The sequence below is a fragment of the Ambystoma mexicanum genome, chromosome 6q (genome assembly GCF_040938575.1).
Source record: "Ambystoma mexicanum isolate Mex_15411 chromosome 6q, UKY_AmexF1_1, whole genome shotgun sequence".
Classification (NCBI taxonomy): domain Eukaryota; kingdom Metazoa; phylum Chordata; class Amphibia; order Caudata; family Ambystomatidae; genus Ambystoma; species Ambystoma mexicanum.
In genome coordinates this window covers 262496715-262521171 of record NC_090937.1, presented here as the reverse complement: position 1 = coordinate 262521171, position 24457 = coordinate 262496715, and the positions used below count along the sequence as shown (strand labels likewise).

Sequence of the window (24457 nt, the reverse complement as noted above, 5' to 3'; positions counted from 1 at the left end):
TGAGGCAGGGCTGCTGGAGTCTCCCTTGCATTTTAAAAAGAAAAATACGTTTTACAAACTAGGTTTTTAGCCGCACAGTAAAAAATGTGTCATTTTAACATAGATCCGTAGTACAACAAAATAATTTCTGCAAACGTATTTTCCCATGTTGTCCTCAATTAAAGGTGGGTGAAAGAAGCATGCCATTTAATTTCCAGCCAGGCGCGCCTTTCCAATGCCTCAGATAATATATACCTCATTGATACTGGGCCCTTGCTTCTGTTACACAGTGCTCAAGCATACTCCTGTTCACATCGCAGGAAGGGGTTACATATATTCACAACTTTAAACAGATGCAGTTTTGTCAAACACAAATCTCTGACTTGCTAAAGGAAACCTTATGACTTAATGAAACTATTATAAAAACATACCTGAGTTTGCTTTACAACATTTGGCAAGTTATAAACATCTACTGTGTATAGAGCGCAGAAAGAATGTTCCTTGTGAATCAGTCTGTGCCCACCTCCCAGCAGCGGGACTGCAGTTTTCCAGTTCCTCTCCGCGCCCAGGCCCTCCTGATCTGGTGGGGGCGTAGCCCTTATCTTCCCTGAGTGGATTCCTGCCTCTATCATTCCACGCAGGCTCACTCCTCTTTTGAATGCCTCGTCTGCAGGCTCTCTCTCTCGTTTAGCCATTCCCTTACTGTGGCTACTATCTATCGGCCACCTGGTCAGATATCTTCCTTCCTCTCTGAGTGGGCGGACCTCTCCTCCTCACTCCTGGCCTCAACCACTCAACTCCTCCTCCATGGAGACTTCAACATCCACCTGAATGCCTCCTGTCCCCCCTCTGAACTCTTTCGCGACCTCTGGGACTCCCTCTCCCTCAATGTTTTCCCCTCTGGTCCGACTCACTCTGCAGGGCATACTCTCGATGTTCTGATCTCTTCAGACCTTCCCCTCTCTATCCCTCTCTCCACCCCTCTCTCCTGGAGTGACCACTTTCTCCTTTCCTCCCACCTCACCCTCCCCACCCCGCAGGCCAAGCCACCTCCCTCACTGCCACCCACCTTCTCGGTCACCCGACCCATGAAGCGCGTGTAAGTTGAGGCTTTCGCTGCCACCTTCTCACCTCCTCCTCCCCCACTGGCTTACTCTCACCCTGACGCAGCCCTCTCCACTCTCCACTCTGCTATATCTGATACTCTTGACATCCTTGCCCCTGTCATGAGAATCCGCTTGAAGCCAAAAGCCAAGTGCAACTCCTGGTACAACTCAGACCTCGTCAGCCTAAAACGTAAGTGCAGGGTTGCCGAGAGGAAATGGCATGCTTCAAGTCAATCCTCTGACAACCTGGCCTGCCGCCTGCTGCAAAGGCAATACCGGCTCTCCGTCCTCACCAAGAAGAGAGCTCATATCCAAGCCCGCGTCTCTGCGGCATCTAACAACTCGGCTGAACTCATTAAAATCTGCAAGGAACTGGCCGATCCTGCCATAGTCTCTATCTCTCCTGTTCTTTCCCAGGCCCTCTGCACGGCATTGGCCTCTCACTTCATTTCTAAAACTTAGGACATCCTGTCCTCACTCTCCTCCTCTCACCCTCCTCCCGCTATTTCCTGCTCTTCCTCTGGCCCTTCTGCTGCCACCTCTCCTCCCTCCTTCTCTACCTTTCCCCTTTTCTCTCCAGACAAGGTTTCTAGACAAGTCCGATCTATGAAAGTCTCGTCGAAACAGGTTCACCCCATTTCCTCCAAAACTATTAAGGATCACAACGACTCCCTAGCTCCTGCCCTGGCGGATTTCTGCAATCACTCCTTCGCCACTGGAGTCTTCCCTTCCCTCCTGAAGCACTCCCTTGTGCACCCTCTTCTTAAGAATCCCTCTGCCGACCACCCCTGCCCGGCTAACTATCGCCCAAACTCCATAACTCCCTTCCTGGGCAAGCTCCTGGAGAAATTGGCCATCTCCCAACTCAATCTCCACACTCAATCTGTTGGTTGTCTTCATGACCATCAGTCTGGCTTCAGAGCTGCCAGAAGCACGGAAACTGCTCTCCTGAACATCCGTGAAGACCTGCTCTCCAACCTCGACTCCAACACCCCTTGCGTTCTTATCCTACTTGATCTCTCTTATGCCTTTGACACTGTCAATCATGCCATCCTTCTCAACCGTCTCCGTGACAACCTGGGTATCACTGGTCTGGCTCTGGCGTGGCTGACTTCTTTCCTCTCCGACCAACCCTCCCAGGTCCAACTTGGGTCTTTCCTCTCTGACATCTTTTTCTCTACCTGTGGTGTCCGCCAGGGATCTAACCTCTCTCCCTGGCTGTTCAACCAATACCTGGGACTCCTTGCCCACTGCATCGCCACTCTCTGTCCCAACTTTCAGTGCTATGCTGATGACACCCAGCTCATTTTTAGGCTACCCTCGCCTCCTCCTCCTCCTCTCCTTCCCTCATCTCTGACTGTCTCTCTGCCATCCAGGATTGGTGTGCCGCCAACGACCTCTGCCTTAATGCCAGTAAAAGTGAGATTCTACTCATCGGCACACCCACTCCCTCCATCCCTGCAGCTCTCTGGCCGGCCTCCCTTGGCCCTCCTCCCACTCCCACCTGCAAGGCAAAAAACCTTGGGGTCATCTTCGACTCTGCACTCTCCTTCTCCTCTCACATCTCTGATGTCTCTAAGAGGTCACACTACCAGCTGCACCTCCTTAGAGGTATTCTTCCTTTCCTATCCTTCCCCTAGAAGCTCACTGTCTCCAGAGCCCTGGTCCTCTCCAAGCTGGACTACTGTAACAGCCTCTAAATCTTCCTGCCTCCACTCTCCGCCCTCTGCAATTTATCCAGAACAGGACTGCGAGACTTGTCCTTGGCCTCAAGCCCAGGGATCTTATCTCTCCCGGACTGAAATCCCTGCACTGGCTCCCAGAGGCTGCGAGGATTCAATTAAAAACCCTCTGCATTGTACACAAGGCCTTCTGGGGTCTGGGGCTGAAATACCTTCAACTCTCTCTTCCTAAATACCTTCCTTCTCGAGCTCTTCGCTCATCTGCCTCCAACTCCCTCAGGGTCAGTCGCTTCTCCAAGCAACGAGTTGGTAGCAGATCACTCTCTTCAGCAGGGGCCTCTCTCTGGAACAGCCTTCCTGCCTCCCTGAAACTCAAGGAGAACCACCTCCAGTTCCGGAAACACCTCAAAACCTTCCTCTTTGCTTCTGCTTTCTCTCCTCCCCTCCCTTGCTGAACTCCTGACTGAAATTGCACTGGTTACCTAGCCACCCTTCTGATCTCTGGCCCAGACCCTGTCAACTGCCCACCAGCACTGCCTCCCTGGCAATCCCTGCACTTGGGGACTGTTTTTCTGTACCCTTTCAGTCCCCTTTCCAGCACTTTGTCCGCACTTCCTTGCACTTGCCTGTTGCTGTTTTTTTTAATGTTTTATTTATTTATCTTATGTATTCCACTTCCCATGTACTGCACTTTCCCCTCTCCCTTTTCCCCCCTTGCACTCTTCCTTTTCCCCCCTTCCCATGCACTTGCACGATCTGAATGACACCTGGACTAGTAAGATCGTTGTCTGTTCTCCCTTTTTTACACCCCTTGTCTCGTCGCGCCTTGAAACTTGTGTATAGGCGCGTTATAAATGCCTTATCATATCATATCATAACCTTTGCTACTCCTGAACAGAGTCACCATGACATAAAACAGACTTCCAAGTAATTCAATCTTCTATTGACATTTAAAGCGAGCCACAACTAAAGGCTGCCCCAACATGTGTGTGCAGGATATGTCGCGATAGTTCACCGCTTTCATTTCGGTTTCTATACAACATCCTCAATTTGTATGAAAGAGTTCTCTCCTCTCTTAATGGAGAGATGGTCGGCTGCAAATATGCACTGTGTATAATTTGTACTTTTCTTTAGAAACATATCCAGTCTCTTCACCCACGTGGTCCACCTGGGTCCCAGGGACGATGGGGTCCCAGCAATGTCGAACTCCTGCAGGAGCACAAGGTGCGTAGACGGCCGTGGCACTCTAGCCACTGCGAGTGCTCCGTCATCATCCCGCATCCTTGTACTGCGATGGGTAACAGCTCAGGTGCAACCGGTGTCTGGTCCTGTACCGGTTCACCCACAAAAGGCAGGGGGCCAAGGGCGCACGAGCACTCCCAGAGAAGCTGAAACCCTGTGGCACCTCACACTCCCAACTGGGGGGTGGTAGTTTGTCTGAGAGCACAAACACTCCTCCCTGGAGATGCAACCCAGGATCTGTCCTGTAGGCGAGGGTCAAGGGATCTGGCAGCACTTGGTGCTATGTTGGGACTCGAGGAATAGAGGAGTCTGCAGCACGTGTTACTGTGCTGGACTCAAGTCTTTTTATTTTTTATTTTGCATCGGAAGTCGGAGCGGGCCACAGCTCCACCCCCAGGGACTTCGCCGGTACTCGATCACTGCCAACAGCCCAGGAGAGGCCGTGTTCGACCAGCGAGAGAGTGCGCGTGAGGCGCTCAGGCAGTCGGTGCAGGTCGGCAGGCAGGGGCTTCCTCAGAACGCTGGCGAAACCGCAGGCACGCACACGGAGTACAGCCTCCTCGTCGCCAGTGTTATGTGGAGTGTAGGCCCCGTCCAGATGAGGCTACATGGCAGCAAGAACACACACAGGGACGAAGTGAACGTTTCGAGTCCCGTGCCGTAACAGGTGCATGCGTGGCAGGCAGTGGTGTCACTAGGGTGGGCCTTGGGGGGCCAGTGTCCCCCTCTGAAATCCTGTGCCCCCCCCCCTTATGTCCCTCCTACCTAAGGCGAGCAGTGACCATATTCTCTGTTCATGGTGCTATTTGTGACCCTCACTGAGCCAAATGTCTCCATATCACACATGGCAATACTCCTTTTGTCTCAAAGCTAGCAGTGATCGAGCAGCTTGCAGACCCTTCCATCAGAATGTAGCCATGAAACTGCTAATGATGGGCCATTAGCCACTGAATTGTTTTGTGCCTGCATTCTGATGGGAGGCGAAGTGCAGTGGGGTGTGGGTAGTTGGTGCGCACAAAAAGCCTATCTGCAGGAGTGCTTGTGATGTCACACATTAACTTTCATAGGCGGTCCCCCTTACTTTTGTCTGTGCCCCCCCTACTTTTGTCTTTGGCCCTCTCTGTGCCCCGCCTAAATTTGATTCCTGGCAACACCACTGGTGGCAGGGCCCCACCTTTAATGATTGACACCTTTATGTCACACTCGCCCTTAAAGGTGCACACCATACTAGTGTGTATGAAGAGGCACATAGCATGCAGCTGTCAGCCAGCCTTGAACTCTTGTGCAGGATCTAGCTTGCCCTCTCAAAGCACAGATTTAGAAACGTGTTCTGTCTGCCCTCCATTCCAAAAGAAGGCTTTTTTCCTCAAAGGCTACATTTACTGTCGTTAAAACCTGAACCAACTCTGGCCCTCTTCAAACCCTGTGTACATAGCGGTGCAAGGCGCAACGCAAGTGGTCAATAGAAGTTGACTGTGATGGGTGGTCACAGGTAGGTGTTTATCACACCAGTCAGGGGGCTTTTGCTACAGAATTTCTGGTAAACTACAATGTTAAAAGCAGTTAACGCTCTTCCCCCCCCCCCAAGTCTGAAACCACACTTGATTGCATTATACTTCAGCGAGGATTGCATTATACTTCAGCAGAACATCTGATGTGTCCACTGAAAGGCTTAAGATTAAGCTACATCCCTAACTCTATCTGGTTACCCAGAGGTAACATCTTAGCAAATGTCACTTGTGGCTGGCCAATCTACAGCAGCACTATTGTAAGTTTGAATTTTTGATGTTTTACTGAACTATGACACCACACACGTCTTGCTTGGTAGTTTTTAATCGGGAAACGTCTTTACTTCTCGTTTCCCTTGAATTGGGAACTTTTTTTTGGTGGTGGTGGCGGTACTCCACCTTGCAGCTGTACCTTCTGTTTAGCAAGCATTTCAATCTCCCATCCTAGTTGTGTTGCTCTGCCTTGTGAGGGAGGGCTACTACAACCTGGACGATTATAGAGCGGTGGAGTTGGGGCAGTGATGTCTTACTGGAATGAAACTTGATGGCTTAAATCTCCTTCTTACTTGACTTTAGTATATGCAGTGCATGCTAGCCAATGTTTCCACTCTTCTGCGCTGCGCGCGCCCTGCCCCCTGCGCGCCGTTGCACCAGGTGGGCGACTACATGCAAATTTGCAGTCATATAACTGCCAGTGATGTCACTTCCTGTATTTGCCCACCCCCCATGAAATTCATAAGTCGGCTCCCCTGATTACTACACATCAACATCACTGCACTGCAAATGATAGCTCAGTGACTCTAAGAACTAGCAGAGCTGACCGCAGGAATAACACGTTTGAGTGCTGATGAAAACAACGTGCGGTGCGGTGCCTGTTTTCCTTTAACGTGACATTTTGTTGAAGAAAAGCTCATTAGAAAGTGTCAGCACTTTGAGTAAATGTATCACACGCGAAGGTCATCCTACAGGAATGCTGGAGGCTCACAATCCATTAGAGCGTTGTTGACATAGCTGTTAAAAAGAAAACACACAATTCCTCGGTTGTGGTGGTATTGTCTGAAGCTGGTAAATTGGGAACTCTTAGCAGCTGCTGTTACAGCGCCGAGAAGGGGAAGTCTGCCATGAAGCACTATGAAAAAATGCGATATTGATGGTATTACAAAATATGTCCATTGTGAAATGTACCGTTTGAGTTCACTTATTTTCCCGTCTCAATAAATATGTACTCAGTGCCCCTGAGACGGAACAATAGTCTCGAGGCTGTCTCAGTGGAGGCGAATAAATGGTCCCTCTATGCAGTTCTCACTCGATGGCACCTTTTCTCGCCTGCGTCTCATTTGGATATTGTATGTGAGCGTGGAGGAAAGGGGGAATTATGTGAACACACCAGCCAGGACAGATCTTAAGAACTGGCATTTCGTAGATGAAGGCACCCAACAGTGTGCCTCGCTGCGTGCTCTTGAGTGATGCCAGCGCACATTTTTCTCATCGCGAAGAGAAGAGTAAGCAGGCAACACACTCACACAACATGAAGCGCAGCCCCTCGTTGCAACTCACAACACCTTTGCTATGAGTAGCGAGAGAGGTTCCCCAGGCAAAATACACGTAAGTAGAGCTTTCAGATGGGGTTAGGGGGCTGAAACCCTATCAAAATTACCCCACCCACCTCATTGACGCTATGGGGTGCTGCCTGCGCTTCCCTAGATTTCAAAATCAAAGGCCTGTAGTTCATGTCAGCTGAAGTACAACCCCTTGCCATTTCCCGCAATAACACCACCCCAAAACACTGCTGTCTTCCTGGCACACCGAACAGCATTGGCAATGGCAAAAGTTTGGACTTTTGTGTAGTTATGGGAAAGGCACTATTGGTAATAACTGCCCATTGATGGTGGCAGGTGCAACACAGTGCCAGTGCCTGGGCATCTAATAGCAGCGCCTGACAAATAGCTATTAATAACATGCCCAAACTGTTGGCTTTGCCTATGCTTGTTTTTTGCAGTTCTTGTTAAGATTTTTTTGCAGTTCTGGTTAAGATTTTTTTCTACACCAGTAGCGTGTTTACAACTCCAAGTAAGTCATTAACTCTCAGAAGACCGCTTTGAAAAAACACTGGCAGGCAGTTTGAGTGCAAAGTTTGATGGTGAGCCTTGTTTAAAGCGAGTTCAAAGAGTTCCCATGAGGAGGTGTTTTGGGCAGCCAGAGGTAGTAGCTTTGTGGGTATGGCCATAGGGATTAGGATAGGTGGGCAAACAACCAAACAACACCTACTAGCTGTGTATCCCTCCTCATACGCCACTTATCCCTAAGTGTACTCTAATGCAATAGTTTTGGCTTAATAGGTGTCACAAGCGACACCTAATAGCCCAAACTAAAAAAGAAGTAATGACCATGAAGTCATTTATATAGTTTTAAACATGTTCTGATTACTTTTTAAGGATTCATAAAATGTTTATTTCATACACTTCCTTAAGCGAAACTCTTCACACTGAAAGGTAGTGGGACACGGTACAGGCAGCGGGCACCACACAACATCTAAACTGCCGTAGTAATTGCGAACAGAACAACAATCTATACAATATAAAAATAGAAAGGAAAACATAGGAATACTATTGAAATAATAAAAACAGGAAACACGGGGAGGACATTGTCAGTGAATGGCCAACACCAAAGAGTAAAGCGCTAATCCAAAGTGAGATTTCAAAATGTGCTTAAAGCACAGCTTATTTTCTGAAAAACAAAAGTCCTAAGTGATATTGGGTGAACATTCCAGGCGAAAGGAATTCCTGCTGAAAATGCGTGATCTAAAATATATGAGTTTCTCGTTATAAAACAACCTCAAGAAATATTCAATGTACATGCTAGATACGCTGGTTTTGTAGCTAAGTAGCCTCCCAGGCCACACAGCAAATTGGAAGGACAATTCTGAAGTGACTATGTGTTAGGAAAGCTTGCCCTGTATGCTGCCTTTACAGCCTCATTCTTTGAGACCCCAAGCATGTTTGCTGATTGGGTTTTTCTGCCTCTTTTTGCTATTTCCTGGCAAGTGAAGTACTTTTTCCACTCCTCTTGTCAATGCAACTCTCTTCTAGGACAACACTGACTAGTCCTCATGGCTGTCTCTGTAGTGGAGCCGACCCCCCCCCCCATTTTCTTGTACCTAGGTTCTGGTCCCTATAGCCACTGTGTTGGAGAGGAAACCAGTATGCCAGACGTCTGAGGATTGCTATGAGCTTACCCGTCCAGCTCCCAAGGGCCCAACAACCGTTTCCCTAGAATAATTGGAGGACTCAGCCAAGGGCAAGTTAGAACTTCCGTTTATTACAAAAACCGACAGGGATCATACACGACAATCACAATTCTCCAGAAGTTCTAATTCCACAAGACCTGTCTCTGAGATTTGATACCATGTTGCGTTGTCACCTGGGCCTTCCCTCGAAAACCTATCACTTACTTCTATTGGGTGATCAGATTGGTGACCCTATAGAGGGTCGGTATAGGTCTAATTCTATTGGACCTTCCATGTCAGGTGGCTGAACTGCCCCGTCCACAAGAACATGTCCATTACATTGTTGCAGGGTCGCAGACTTACCATTGGCCCTTGCCCTCTGCTATCCATCCCTGAATTTCTGTCCCCTGATTGGGTAGTACTGTTCTCCCCAACCCTGGGACCCAGTTCGGTTCTCAGCCCTCTGTGCACCTCTTCAAGGTGATGTGAAATGACTATGTGTCGCATATGTATCTGGTAGCAACACCACCTTTGCCTATGAGAGTGTGCTCCATGTTGCAACATTTGTTTCACTTCTCATCTGGGTTGATGAGAACTGTTCATTTTCCCACCATGGGTCCCACCCATTGTCTAGCTTGTACGCATCACATGGTTGTGGACCGCAACATCGAGCTCTTCGGGTCTGCAATAATGAGGATTTATTCTATTTTTCTGCAGCTGGCCCCTTGTCATTTGAAATTTGGAATGCGCTTGTTTATCTCTGACCTTGGCTGTGAGCTCGGCCTTCCTGTTTAGAGCTGCCTGAGTCTGTCTCCCTCGTCTGGTGTCCTGTAGCTTGAGGCCATCTGTGATTTTCATTGGAGTTATAATACGATTTTTACACACTTATATTGTGCTGTGCTTCCTATAGGTTAGTTGTACGTGGTCCTACCAGGCTCTTTTACATACTTCTGTAATTCCATAGGGTTAATTGCCATAAGCAGCTGCAAGCTTGCTCTGGATCCCTTTGTTGCCTTGCGTTTAGCGTGGCTAATGAGGAAAATAAAGCTTTGACAGTATGTATATGTATCGGTCCTCTGTCTACAGAACTGTGTAAGCAGGTCCTTCGTGTATACAAGTGTTTGTGTAAGCTGTGCATGGTTGTGAGTGTACCTTTTTTAATTTTAATTTTTAGAAATGTTATTTGCATTCATTTGCAGTGCACATAACCTGTAGGTATCTAGGCGCTAGTTTCATTGAATTGTGGAAGTGCAGGTCATTCATAACGCGCTCGTTTTTTTCTAGCACAGATCTGGGATTCCAACCTGTGTTTGCTCAGCGTGGTCTTGTTTCCAAGACCCGCGCATTGCCACAGAGCTATCCTCCTGTCACTTCATGACTAACACTGCTATGTCGTGGTGTCACTAATGACGTCAGCACAGTGGTTTCTCAACATTTAGTCAATGCATTCCATTATGGTATTTGGATCCGTGATCACAGTTGAGTCACCTGTATCTATAAAGACATTCACTGGATAAGGTTGGCATGGCTGTCTGAAAGAATACCTCGCTGCATACGTGTCAGTCAGTGGTGCACTTGGGGGTTGTCCAAATAGTGAGTGACTTCCGGCATTCTTGACTCTTCGGGCCGTCATGTTCATAAGGGTGAGGAGGGGCTTCCCAGGACACTCTCTTCAACTGGTAAAGGGAGACCATGTCCCCTTAGTCTTAAATAGGTCAAACAAATCAGGCCAGGTTGGCTCTTCAACCGTTTCTGTTAAACTAGCAAGAGATAGTTGAAAACTTGGCAGCTCATTTTTTGATGATGTCCTGTTGTTTGGACCACATCCTACCTGCTCCCTCCAGCCTTTGCTATCTGTCAGAGTTTAAAGTTTTCTGTGTAGCCTAGAAACATGGGGAAGTGAGTGAGACACTTGCATAGAAAAATTACAGGATGGAAACAGAGTTACATGTGAGAGGGAGTCTGTGAGAAATAGATGTAAGAGCAAGACAGAGGTCAGGGTGGAGATGGGAGGTAGACTAGCATAGATGGCTATGTTATGTTATATGTGATTTCGACCATGCTAATGGCCGCACTTAGGCATCACAGTACTTGCTAACCTAACCGTGGTTTGAAATGAGATGCCGAGGATCACAGGAACACGAATGGTTTCAATTTTTTGTGGAAGGCCACATACGAGCTGTCCATCCTTATCTTCAGAGGCATGGAGTTTGACGAGGTCACCAGTACTTGGTAGGAACGATACATGGCATTCTTTCGCTTAAGCACAGAATTGCAACCGGATATTTATTCATTGGACAAAGGGATGTAGTGGGTTCATAGCAAGATATGTTTCCTTTTAAATAAGACAGGGATTTGCTGAGCAAAATCTTGATAAGTAGTAGTCATATATATAGTGCCTTTATTCCATTAATATGGCCTCAATGCGCTTGTGGTGGGAACACCCTTATGGGCCCGAAATCCAATGTATGGGAAAGTTGTCTGGAGACTTAGAAAGTGTGTGTGCATTTGGCCAAGATAAGGAGGTAGGTGGGCTGGCTGAACTCCATTAAACTACCCATAGGGTCAGGCACGAGGATAGATGCTGAATTGGAGAGGATTATGTGTTGTGGTAAGAGAAAAGATATGTGTCCAACTAAACTGAATTTTCCGTAGGCCGTCACTGCATTCTGATGGCAGAGGTGCTGTCCACTGTATATAAGTCTGGTGTATCCAGCTAGACAGAATTTTTGTCATAGGTCGTTGCTGCATTCTGGTAGGTGGGTAGCCGTGCCTGCGGCCAAAGTCCACTTAAGTGGTGCGTGCATCTGTACCTTGCGACTGGATGGGGTCTTGTCCTGGAAGTAGCTGTGTGAGGATCATCTGTATGACGGATGCGTTATCTCTAGGTGCAATAGACATGCTGGGATAATAGAACTTCTAATTACAATAGACATGTTATCCTCCTGAGTCTTAGGATTCAATTTTAACAAGATTCCGTATGAACGAGCTAAGAAAGGCTAATATAATGGACCTTCTAATTGCTAGATCAAGGCTGAGTGCAGTAAACAGGTATCCCAATATATCTTTCGATCTTACATCTTTTCATAAGGTTGTGAGAGACAGACATGGATGTGAGGAAGAGCAACGTATAGACAACTGATATATGAAATCAAACTCGGTGGTCTTCAACGCTCGCAGACAATATTTGAGTTATCCTATCTTAGATATCTTTCTTTCAAGATCACACATAGCGTTTCATATGACAAAAGCTGCACCTTTCATCTAGCAAACAGTGTTTCCACCCCCAACACATGCACACACACTTTTTTTTTTTAACTCACTGGACATTTCTGAGCATTGTCATGCCCTTCACTCAGTTGCTTTAGCATTCTGACAGTCTTCTGTTTTTTAATTTTCCCAAAGATAGTCCTCCTAGCTTCAGACATGTGCGAAATAAAACGCATACCTTCGTTTCACTGCAAGCACACAAGAAAACGTCTTCCTGTTGTTAATTATCCCTTTACTGGATGGTCTCTCAGTGTTTTGGTATTTTCTAAAGGAGAGTGCACAGCATATGCTATGTTAGGAAACTTGAACTTTCTACATTGCCTTCTACCATTGTTATGGCGTTGGCGTGCTTTGTGGGGGTGAGTCTGAACAGATATGAAAATAAAAAAGAGCACAATATTTGCAATGAAGACTAGAATAATTACAATATTAGGCGTAGTATGTAAAGTGTCTAGGCACAGCGTGGATTGCTACGTCAGTTACTATGTGATAGCTGGACCAAATTGTTTTTGGCAAGCATCCATTTTCTGTGGAGCACAGCACTACAGGTGGGATAGAGGTAAGTATAAGCCAGTCTAACCACCCCAAGTGCAAAATTCTACATTTGAAGGCTTTGCAATACTTTACATGCCCATCTCACAATCACAGGCACAATACATATGCAATCACATGCCCCTTTGAGCACTATTGACAGACATGTCAATAATATATTGCAATAAATGGCCACTTGTGTGGTCAATACCCAGCACCAATGCACTGTTAAAACCATTGGTTAGACTCCGCACACATGTCACGGTTTCTTAAAATGTAAGATACTGTCTGACAGACCGAAGGATAGAAAGCAACATTGACCTTAGGAAATACAGGAGAACAATCAGGTTGTATAGAGGGTCACAATAATGCAATGGCGGCATTTGTGTGAATCGTAGAGTCGCAAAGCAATGCATTGTGTTATCTTGCACTGCATCTTTCATCTATGTATTTCGATACATCCATAATTTGGCGCCCACGCATCATAAGGGAATACATTGCAATGGCAGTGTCCCCTACTCATCGTGCCCCCTCAAATGAGGAATCTGCAGCATGTCTCTTTTTTATGGTTCTGTCTGAGAGGGGCAAAGTGGAACTTAATCTGTCGGCCTTGATAAAAGGAATAGGCTAACTGCATGACATACATACACATATTTCTTTCTTGAGCTAATTCAATATGGGGTGCATACAACAGGGAACATTCAGTGTTCAAATTAGCCGTTCTCATGTGTCAAGACCATTTGAATCCCTTGCAATAAATGAGCTGTCAAGAACACTGTATGTTTCAGATCACACAGTGAAGGAACATGCATGATCTCCCCCCTCGACAACTGATAGCGTGCGTCACTGCTCAATATAAATCCAATTGGTGTCATCATTTTTTCTCAACAATGTTGCAATATTGTTTTTTTTATTATTATTCAATGATGCTGAACGGGTGCTTGGAAGCTGCAAACCGCTAGGGATGCTGCTGGTAGAGAGTTCAATGGACATGTCTGATTCTCTAGTCCATCAACTGTCCAATGTTCTTCGCAACTCCAAGCTAACGCCTAATCCAAATATTCATTCTTCTTCCATTTTTACATAATTGACCTTATCTGAGGAGGAAGCCTTGACACGTCATGGACACACGTGAGCACATCCCAAGGCCATCAAGTATCCATGTTATGACATGTGTTATGTCAATTTTATTGCACAGGACCTCAAGCAAGGACATTTAACTCACCTCCAAACAAGGACTTGCAGAGTTTATTACTTTGCGTCCTTATTCCGGACATGGTTAACCTTAGTGTACTGGTCTGACTCACCACCTTCTTCCCAATTTGTCCACCATCTCTCATCAGTCTGACCATACGCCAAAGTTTCCTGTCTGTTTTTGACCTTGCCATTGCTCTCTGTTCTAGGACATTCAAGGGAGTTTGAGCACATCACTTATCTTCAACCGCATCTTAATGAATAGCCTTGTTTTTTACTTCAGCATCACGTGCGAGGAGACCGCAAATTTGTCCATTTTGACCTCCAACTTACTATTATTTGATTCAATTATGCTGGGTGCTATTGCTCCTCTTGGCCTCTAGAGACCTGCACACTCCACCTTATAGGAGCCTTAGTCATTGTTAATTGTTCAATAATTGGCTCTTGCAAATGTTTTCTTCTTCTTTAATCTGAGGCAAATATGGCTCTATTTCATGGGTTATCCATCTGCCTCCCTTTGTGCTTTGCAGCAATTCCTTGAAATAGCATCCTTGATCCCAGGACAACATAGACTCCTCTTTGTTTGCACACAACATTGTTTTCCAGCGTCTCCTGACTCTGTAGCCCTAGTCTGTTTCTGAGGTAGCCGGAATACATCTTTGCACAATTCTCACTCCCACTTATGGGACAAGAACTAAACTGTCTTGTAGCATTATAGTTATTTTGTTCTAGTTAGACCACAAAATAAAGAGGACCTAGTTTCCCATTCTTAAGACAAGGGAGAACACCTGAAATGCTGTTGCCATTAAGAAGCAGAATACATCATTATGCCAAAATGAATACAACCCTGCTTAATCACATATTTCTATGAACAATCCTAATACAGTTCTATTTGCATTATTCGTTCAAAGCAAACACATGCTCTTTTGTTGGTGTGTGGGTATGTATTCAGAATAGGACTGCATCAAAGTTACAAGTAATTCAAAATCGCACTGTTATTTAAAGTTAGTTGCGTTTTTTTAAAACACAAAGCTCATCACTTGTGAAATGTCTTGCAGTCATGAATTTAGCGACAGAATCAACATGTTGCGCACTTATAGGTTTCAGGCGTTCACTTATGGCAAGTCCCTTTGGCTTCTGTGCCCTTTTAAATTTGAAACACTTATGTATAAGCGCGTTATAAATGTCATATCATATCATATATCATAAATGGAATTGCACTTGAAATGGGCCATTTTGAAATGACAATGTATTTCCTTGGGGGAACGAATGGATGAAACCAACCCACCCACAGGTGAATATTGGGATTCTGCTCTCTCTTTTCCAATCCCTGTTTTCTAGACCCTCTGTGCACTAGCAAAGTTCATTCCAGACTTATATTTAAACTACTGTCCTTAAAGTGACAAATGTTTGTAATCACGGCTAATCTGTACAATGTGTTTGCCACCTGAAATTACAGACCCAGGAATATTTGTGCCTCTCTGAAAGCCAAAAACATTAGTTAATGTCCATTAAGCAGAGACCAGTACACTTTGCTCTAAGTATTCCTTCAGGGAAACAATCTATTTAGTTTCAAGGTTTCTTTAGTGCACGGAAGGCAACGCTGTTCTGCAAGGGATGGTCGCTCTACTGGCTCCTTTTGTCAAAAACCATGCTCAAGGCCTGGACATCAGCACAGGGCCTCAGCTGTTCCTCAAAACCAACTACAGCTAAATGCAATATGGTTCGAATAAGTACTGGACTCCCCTCTGCATCAGTCCAAATATGCAATGGGCCGCCCCTGAAGGGGTATGAAGTCTCTCTTCCATTATGAGTCCTTTCTTTCTTCTGTTAAGAGCCGTCCCTAGATTTCTTGACAAACCCTCATGCTGGTCTTGATGTTTCCCAAATCTGTACATTATCTGCATACAGTTGGTTATTAGAAAGCAATAACTCCTACCAGTGAAAGGTATTCATGATGAATGCATTTTCTGTTCATTCTCTATTTTGATTGGGTACTCGGACTGCATGACAGCGAACTAAATTACACCCCTGTGCCTGAATGGGCAAGAGTATGAGAATCTTTTGGGTTTAGGCTGATTACTCAAATGACTGACGCCATTACTGGAGAAGAGATCACACGTTCCCTTAAGTCTAGGGTGACCAGACGTCCCTGTTTTCTGGGACTGTCCCAGTTGTTGCTGCTCTGTCCCCCTTTCTCAAGATTATGTTTCCATTGGAAACTGCGGTGGTCCTGGTTTTTGGTAGTTGGTCTTCATAGCTGACAGATATCAATGCACAATCTCACACAGAAGAAATGCTGCATTTTGCAACTTAAGATAGTGTTAGTTTGTGATAGATTAAATATGTGTTTATTTGAACAGTAACACCTAAACCCCCTTCTCCTCCAACCGCTACTGAGGTGTACTGCCTTGACAACCACGTTGAAGTGTTAGTCCTACTTTTATGTTAGTTAGCCTGTTTTTTACTTTTTAGATCTGGTTAACCTACTTAAGTCTGTCTTCTCAAAAATATAACATCACCCAGAGGACAACGGGGAGAGAGCTCCTCACACTTCCTCACTACTTGTCTCCACCACCCCCTCCAGTGCCACTTACTAATGTAGATCTGAATCTTTGTACAGTGCTCCTCTCCAGTTTACAGCAAATAGCCCCTAGGTTTTAGTTACCTTTGTAAGTGACCTGTTATTTTTTTGTGTTCTGATTTGTCCCCACTTTGTTCACACTTTAATAAATGGTCTCTTCACTTGTTCTGAGCTTTGTGCTATTGCACAGGCACGCTTTCTGGGAATGGCTCCATCATCTTTTAATGTGTTATAAGTAATGCACGATTCTACTTCTTGAAAACATACCATTTTATGAAAGTGCTTCCAAAATGTGTCTCCCAATTTCATTCCAGTTCATTCACATGTCACAATTTCAATGCATTGTGTTACACATCGCCGCAAGTGGTCTTTGTGGGCACGGACCCGCTTGTGCGGCACTCTACTTACGAACAGTTCCAAGATGGATGCCCGTGATTCTCCCCATTCTGCTTGTAGCGGTCCAGTTGTTGCACGTTCATTTGACGTACGGCCAACTGCTCACGTGATCCTTTATCCGGAATCGAAGCGGACAGTGCTTCGCGTCACTTCTGCCTTTGGCACTCCGTGAGTTCGCTTCTGAGACCACCTTCTCACTTCTGCTAGTTAATTACTCTTGTGCTTACTGTTCCTTCTAACCCTGTTTTGCATCCCCTATTCAGATTCACCCTGTAGCATTCTCCTGCCTCTTTCTCAGTCTGCCATCTCTGGCAGACCTATTTGATTCCCGTTCCTGCCAGACTTCCATTAGAGTAAGTTCAGATCTGTGAGGGCTCCCCCTTCCTTTCGATTAGGATTCTTACTTGCTGCTTTCCTTCCAGAGTCTCCCGAAGCTTCACAACTCCTCCGATCTCCAGTACTGAACATTATTCCTCTAACTTCGTTCCTTCATTGGTGAGAGGATTACTTTCTGTTTCCCATTCTCTACTTTCCCCTTGATCTCTCCTCTAACCTTCTTCTATTTTCTTCCTCTCTCGTGTACCTAGAAGAAGCCTCCCGAGTGACATCTTGGTTCTGCCTTCGGAGACGCTTACTCTTCAAACTTCTTCCCGATCCGCACGAGTGGAACTCGTCCAGGGTTTTCTTCCCTTAGAGGGTTTCCCTGGGAGTCCTGCCCTCTCCCCTGGGTCACTTTACCCTGGGTCACTTTACCCTTGGTGGAGGGGCCAGGGCTCTCGCAGGGGAGCCTTTCCAGCTCCATTGGTCCTCCCATTTGGAGCCATCGATCCGTCAAGGTGAGCTGGTTGTAGACATTTGTTGTATAATCTGTGCTACAGCAGCTTTAATTATCTGTATACTACAGACTGTTAATAGCATTGTCCTAAACACAAGCCACAAACCAGTATGGTTGAAGTAATGAATTCCTTAGTAATAAGATTTCCTTTTAAGATATATAATTATTTCATTGTAAATTTCCCAGATCCTGGGAAGGGTGTGTAGATAATTAACATTTGGTTGTATGGGTCCCTCAAGAAGAGATAATATGCAATTTACATTCTTGCAGAATTTGGACAGATTGTACAAATAAGTCACCATTAAACAATGGTATCCTGAAGGAAGACAATGTTGAGAACCTTGTCACTGGAGTGACCACACATTTATGTTTTCAGCCAATTTATGATGCTTTTGTAAGCATATCTTCTTTACGGGCTTGTTCCAAAAGAGTTCTGAATCCAGAATTTGACACCTTGATAATATGAAAACAGCTAATCTTCTCGCAGAGACAATACTTTAGACTTAAGCACACAAACATGCCTAGGGGAGTTTTCAAGTTAATTAAGTGCATGGCTGAAATAACAATATTGGTTCTGTGCTGTGAGAAATTATGTTTTGTTTGGAAGGCCCATTTTGTTATTTAAAAAGAACATGCATCAAGATTTCACGCAAAGTTTCCATTTCAGCAATCGTTTTTTTTTTGTCAAACGTAAAAAAATGAATATCAGTTTCAGATGATAATTAATCCATATACATACTAAATAATAAAACAAATCTTTACATTGCTTGCTTGCATAGCAAATAAATATTGGAATCATTTTCTTAGAGCAGGCCCTGATTATCATCAGCAGTGGCCACTTTAAACGGTAATGGCCCAAAATGTCAACCTCACAATTGCGACGGCCGAAAATGCAGACTTTTTTTTTAGACCCCCCTTACACCACATATATGTATGTGGGGGGTATAGGATATAATATTAATATGTGGGGGGTTTTGAGGGTCTTACCCCTGCATATATATATATATATATATATAGAGAGAGATATATATGTGTGTGTGTTGTAAAGGGGTTTTAAAAAAAAAAGGTCGGCCTTTTCGGCCGTCGTAATTGTGAGGGTCGCAGTGATTACATAGATCCCTTTAAACAGCACATTTTTCGTAAAGATAGAAATAGTGACTGTTGAATGTTGTGTTTACTTTGTTTTGTTTGTTAGTCCGTAACACTTGCTAGTTCAGTGTAAAGTCATTCTTCAGACCTCCTATTGTTGATTAGAGCCATTACATTCAATCAGATAATTCATCACACGTTGTCTCCACTCATCTGCATTTGACTAGAAACTGTCTCGTTTAACCTTGCTTGCTGCTATCTTCAGTTTTTTGTACTCTTCACTTGATCTAACTTTCCTATGATGAAATTGCCACCGACTACACATGCATCCATGTAACCGCCATCCTACTTCTCCTACCTCTTTTCCACTTAACCCTCTTTTCTCAGCTAGTGTCCTTTTTAGTTCCTCCAAAAATACCACAGCCTGTTCATATCAAAATGGAGAAAAAGCCCAGAGAGAGGGCAGCAGCATAGCATAGTCATTACTAGACACTTACTCATGACTGGTATTTGACTTTACAATAGTCCTTTAATATACTGCACAACACAAAACCTGCTAGCATTGGCGAAGGTCAGTTGTCATCTACTTATGTAATGTTGAACTACAAACTTAAGATCTGGTTCTGAGGGACTACATGTATTGCTCTATATAGTCTACTGTTTTCCCCTTTTGAAGGTTTATAGTAAATGTTCCCTGTAAATGCATGTATTTGAAATGCACTAAAGATTGGATGCATAAAATGTTTGTAAATAAGAAAAATACATTGCAAATGGCCCCTGCGGCCAGAATCCTACTGTTTGTCTTGAAACTGTGGACGTCCAATCTGCTTCTCCAGGTCCGATTCATGCAGGAGTTGAGACTCGTGGCTTGATCTAATTCTCTAAAACAACCCAGCCTGTTGTCGCCAACAAAATGAGTGTCTGTTTGTTTGTTTGTTTATCAATACCACCCTCATTTTATTTTAGAGGGAAGAGAGTTTGTTGTTATCGCCTCTGGATTTGTATGAAACTATGTGTGACAATGAATGTATTTTTGTTTTTAATTCTGGTTCAAATGTTATGCTCTTTTGATCATGTTATGCGGTTCGATGGTGCATCTAACCTTGGCAACATTTAAACTTCACTAAAGTATGAATACAATACTTTTCATTGGTGTACTGTGCTGTACGTCTCTTAATTAAGAGAAATGAGCTTGAGGGTGTGGTGATTGGTTCCTCCATCATTGTCCAACCTACTATTATTTCGTGAATCTAGGTGTAGGGCGTCAGTCCACCTGGAGTGCAAAGGGGTTTTACCTGTTGGTGACAAAATGCTGTGTTGTTTCGTGTTTTGTACTAAGTCTCCACAGGCCTCTAGACTGTACCCCGCTGCACCTGAAATTGCAGTTATGTTTTTGAGTGTATTTTATTCATTACCATTTGTAAACCCTACAATGTATGCTTGTTACATTAGTAGTGCTCCTCTCCCTCTGAAGTTTTTCTGATCTAATTCTCTCTCATAATATTTTTCTGGGCCTACCTTTGCTTGGTACTGGCTCCCTGCTGCTTTGCTCACCATTTCTTCCTACCGTTTACCTTAATATTTTATTTCATTGTTTTTCTTTTCTGTTTCACTTTCTTGGTGGTTCTCAGTCTCCTCTTTTATTATTTGCATATATGTTGCTTAATCGAGTGTATCCACAATTGTATCCACAATTGCGTTTTGTAGTTCGTCTTTGAATATTTTATACAGTGCCCAGACACGCTTTGCTTATTGTCTGATACAAACATTTTTGATCAAAAAAAGAAACAAAATATTCAAAACATGGATTAATGTCTTTCTCTTTTTCTCGGGGATCTGTTCAAGTGTCATGTTCATGTTCAAGTGTCATGTTGTGGCAGTGTTTTAAGACCAATGCTAATATGATATGAGTGGATGCTTTTGGTCCCTTCATTTTCCACCTAAAACTTGGCATAAGACAAATGGAGATGTGTGACATGACACCTCTTTGAGTCAGGGAAGTTATATGAACACATCCAGATGTCGCTAACATAACTTAGACGTGAGAAGGCTTGTCTCAATCTGTAATGCAATATGGCAACTTCTTAGCTTTGTTTGAAAGACAGTGTATTTCTCTTAAATATTAGTGAAGTCTCTGATGAAATATTTTTCTTCATGCACATTTAAGGTGGATATGTTATATTACGTGGGATTCGCAGAGCACAGCTCTGCCATATACTTCCCACAGGGTTGTGTTGCTTATGACCTGCAGTGGGATGTTGTGGTGTACATACATTGGTTCGACTAATCCCCCTTAAACCTGAGTTTTTGAGGAGTGTTTCCTGGCAGGGATGATCAGAAGCCTATACGTTCTCAGGGTCTCCTATCAGTCTAGCTCATGTGAGCTTAAGTCTGCGCCTCCGTGTGATGCCGGTCCGGTGGTGTCAGGCAGTGGGCTATGGTGCAGGTAGGAACTCCTCATAGGAGTTTGATGTTGTGTGTCAGTGGGTGGTGGAGGCAGAGGGTATGAAAAATCGAGTTGAATGTTGCTATTTGTATTTGATGGATCGAAAAACTTAAATTTAAACTTTTTTGCCAACTCAACCAAAGAACTCTGCCAACTTGTAGTGTCTGGTGTTATATTGTAGCCAGGTAACTAGGAGGCACACACACACGTATATAAATATGAAGTGTATTTATTCTTACAGGGTTAGGTTATAGAAATGGGAGTAGGGAGCTAGTATAAATGCATCCATCTCAGTTGCTCTCCCATCCTGTCTGTCCCCAACTGCCACTGCTGGAACCTTATCACACCACAAGATTCAGCCCAGGGAAACATTCCTACACTTGTATTGATACACCAATGCAAGTGCATACCACACAACCCCCTTTCGTTCTTAAACGAACACATCTTTATCAAAGCATACTCCTCACTAGCCTAAACTACCTCGCCATCTACCATGCCAACAACATCTCACTACACACACCACACTCGAAACCAAACAAACATCACACACCGCACACTTACTCCTAAGGAACATATAAAAGTAAGAAAAGGAAAGAAAAGTGACAAACAACACAAAGAACACATGGAAACACACACAACTGCCAAAGAGGCAGAATGCGAAAAGAACACAGAGACAGGGTTATCAATCCCCATCATGACAGCAAACCCTCTTCACTTCTTCTGCATGCGTCACAACAGCATTAGGCCACATCCATCTGGCCTTTCCTTGAAATGTTTTCATTCCATATTGTATTAAAAAGAATGTCGCTCTGCACTCTGCCAACAGAACGCCCGTAACACAAGCATTTCATCATCAGTTTAGAATGCAATGCGGCAGCGGCACCGTTCGGTACTCATATACGCCATATGCCCTCACACTTCCAGTGACGTCACCATTCAGGCAGAGCCTCCAGACCCTACGGAGCTCCATCTTACCAACCGTATTAACGGTGACAGCATTTAAAAGCTGCAACATTGCAGTCAAATTTCCAGCCCGTTCATTTCACACCTAAACAGCTTCAAACGCCAGAATTAAACGCTGCACGTTATTCCCCTTGCTGCATTATTTGTTCCAACATTGGAAGCTCACTCAGACAGCTGCCTGCCACGTATGCCAGCATTTTACAGTACCTTATTCTTGCCTCCACATGTACACCAGGCTCAGTACCTTCCAGCAGCCTGCAAGGGAGCATTTCTACCATTCCCCTACAGGTCTTATAACATGCTTGACTTTGGCACTTTCTTTTCCTGGTCGTGTTTACTTCATTTCCACAGCACTTCTTCCTGCTTTCTTCATTTACACAGCCTCCTCCTCACATCTTTTCCACCTTTTGGCTGCTTTTCTTCCTTTTGGCTCCATTCCCACTGGATCAGGTACTTCCACCGGGGTTCAGCAAAGAAAACCTTGTCGCCACTTGTAGTGTCTGGTGTCATATTGTATGTAGCCAGGTAATTAGGAGACACGCAGACACTGGTATATATAAATATGAAGAGTCTTTATTATCGCAGGGTTAGGTTATAGAAATGGGAGTAGGGAGCTAGTATAAATACATCCAACTCAGTTGCTCTCCCATCCTGTCTGTCCCCAACTGCCACTGCTGGAACCTTATCCCACCACAAGTTTCAGCCCAGGGAAAGATTCCTACACTTGCATTGATACACCAATGCAAGTGCATACCACACAACTATTGGAAGTTCCTATTAAGGTTTGTTTTGCTTTTCATGTGTTCTCAGAGCACTTTGCACTGATTGATTGTGTTGGGAAGTTCCACTTGATTGTGACTCAAGTCCTTCTTTGCTAGGAAAACTCTTACCCTCGCTTCAGAGAATGTGGCATTCCTGAGGAAAGATGGATGACACTGCTAATGCTACCTTTTTTTCATTTCGCAGGTTCATAGCGGCCACTGATCACGAGCCCACAGATGCAAGGAAATCCTTCCCCTGCTTTGACGAACCTAACAAAAAGGCGACTTATAACATCTCAATAATCCATGAGGACTCCTACCAAGCACTCTCAAACATGCCCGTGGAGGTAGGTAGATTGTTTGGCACGTCGTCAGCAGGAGACTATTTCTGTATATTGTTTATCATTTGTAAGGCGCTTTCTTCTACTACTGGGCATAAACGTGAGATGTACATTAGTATGATCATAGGGCATTTCCTGGAAGTGCAAACTCAGATTTCAAAAATGGCCCCGCTTGCCTTCTGTGTATATATTGAAAGGAATGGTGCGTTCCTGGTAGATGCAGAGGTATAAGGTTTTGGACAATGGTAAAGTCTCACAATGTTTCCTAATGAGTAGTACTGCCTTATTTTGTTTATGTATACAATATTAACAATACTAAAATGTTCTATATCATGCTTTTTTGACAGATTTCTCTCACTTCGATTCATTGACACAGAGTGTGAAAGGGCTGAGTTGGCCCAATAAATTCAAACCTCTGTCTGCAGATTGTAGGGTCTGCATTGTGAAGCTGTAGCAAAGGGCCAGAGACTTTTCAATGATATTAGCTATTGGAACAGATAAGGGACAGGTCATGGATAACTGGTCATGGATAACCCGGCAGACATGCATCCACGGGATAAACTTAACATGATTGGCTCGTTTTCGAGCTATACCACGGTGTAATCCCATCGATGCAAGTACGTGCCTGCGTTTGTTCCCGGCGGGGGGCGTGGCAGCCCCTTAGCCAAGGAGGATGCTTGAAACGGGTAATCCCCGCTCCGATCCTCCCCACAGCTGGAGGCTGCCTTTGTCCCCCGTCGGGGACTCAGGTATGTTTTTTCTTTCCTCCATCCCCCTCCCCTGCAAAGTATCCCCTCCCTGCCCTCTCAACCCCACTTACCTTCTTTTTTCTTCTTTTCTCTGGAGGGAACGCGCTAGGAACACTTCTGTTCCCAGCACGTTCGCTCCAGATGGCCGCTATGGAAAAGGAAAACAGACCCCATTTTATTTGAAAAAAATGCTATTATTACTCCGGTCTAACGGGCCAGGGTCTAATGGCAATAAGCCCCTTGACGACAGGCCAATACCGCCGCTGATAATGCCCCTGGAGCCTCGTTAAGTAACTATGGGCCTCAGGGGCATTACCTTGGGAAGTATTGGCCCGCCGTCTCGGGGCTTATTGTCACAGTAACTAGGACAGGGTTCCTTATTCCTCCTAACATTAGTCCTAGTTCGCTAACATTCCTTTCTTGGAATACTCGTGGCCATATTCATTTGCTAACCAATCAGCTATTTGGCTAATTTATGAGGACCCATCTTATTGTATCCTTACAGGAAATATGGCTCACAAAAGTGCAAGCAATTGATGGCTTTGTCTCTAATTC

General features: G+C 44.7%; 1 protein-coding gene across 1 annotated transcript in view; it reads left to right on the top strand.

Annotated features, from left to right (window-relative positions):
• ENPEP (glutamyl aminopeptidase) overlaps nucleotides 1-24457 on the top strand; it is a 441170-nt gene that overhangs the window by 54092 nt on the left and 362621 nt on the right. Inside the window, exon 2 of the mRNA XM_069630729.1 lies at nucleotides 23018-23159. Within this exon, the coding sequence (XP_069486830.1) occupies nucleotides 23018-23159 (142 nt within the window). The remainder of the gene's footprint in view (nucleotides 1-23017; nucleotides 23160-24457) is intronic.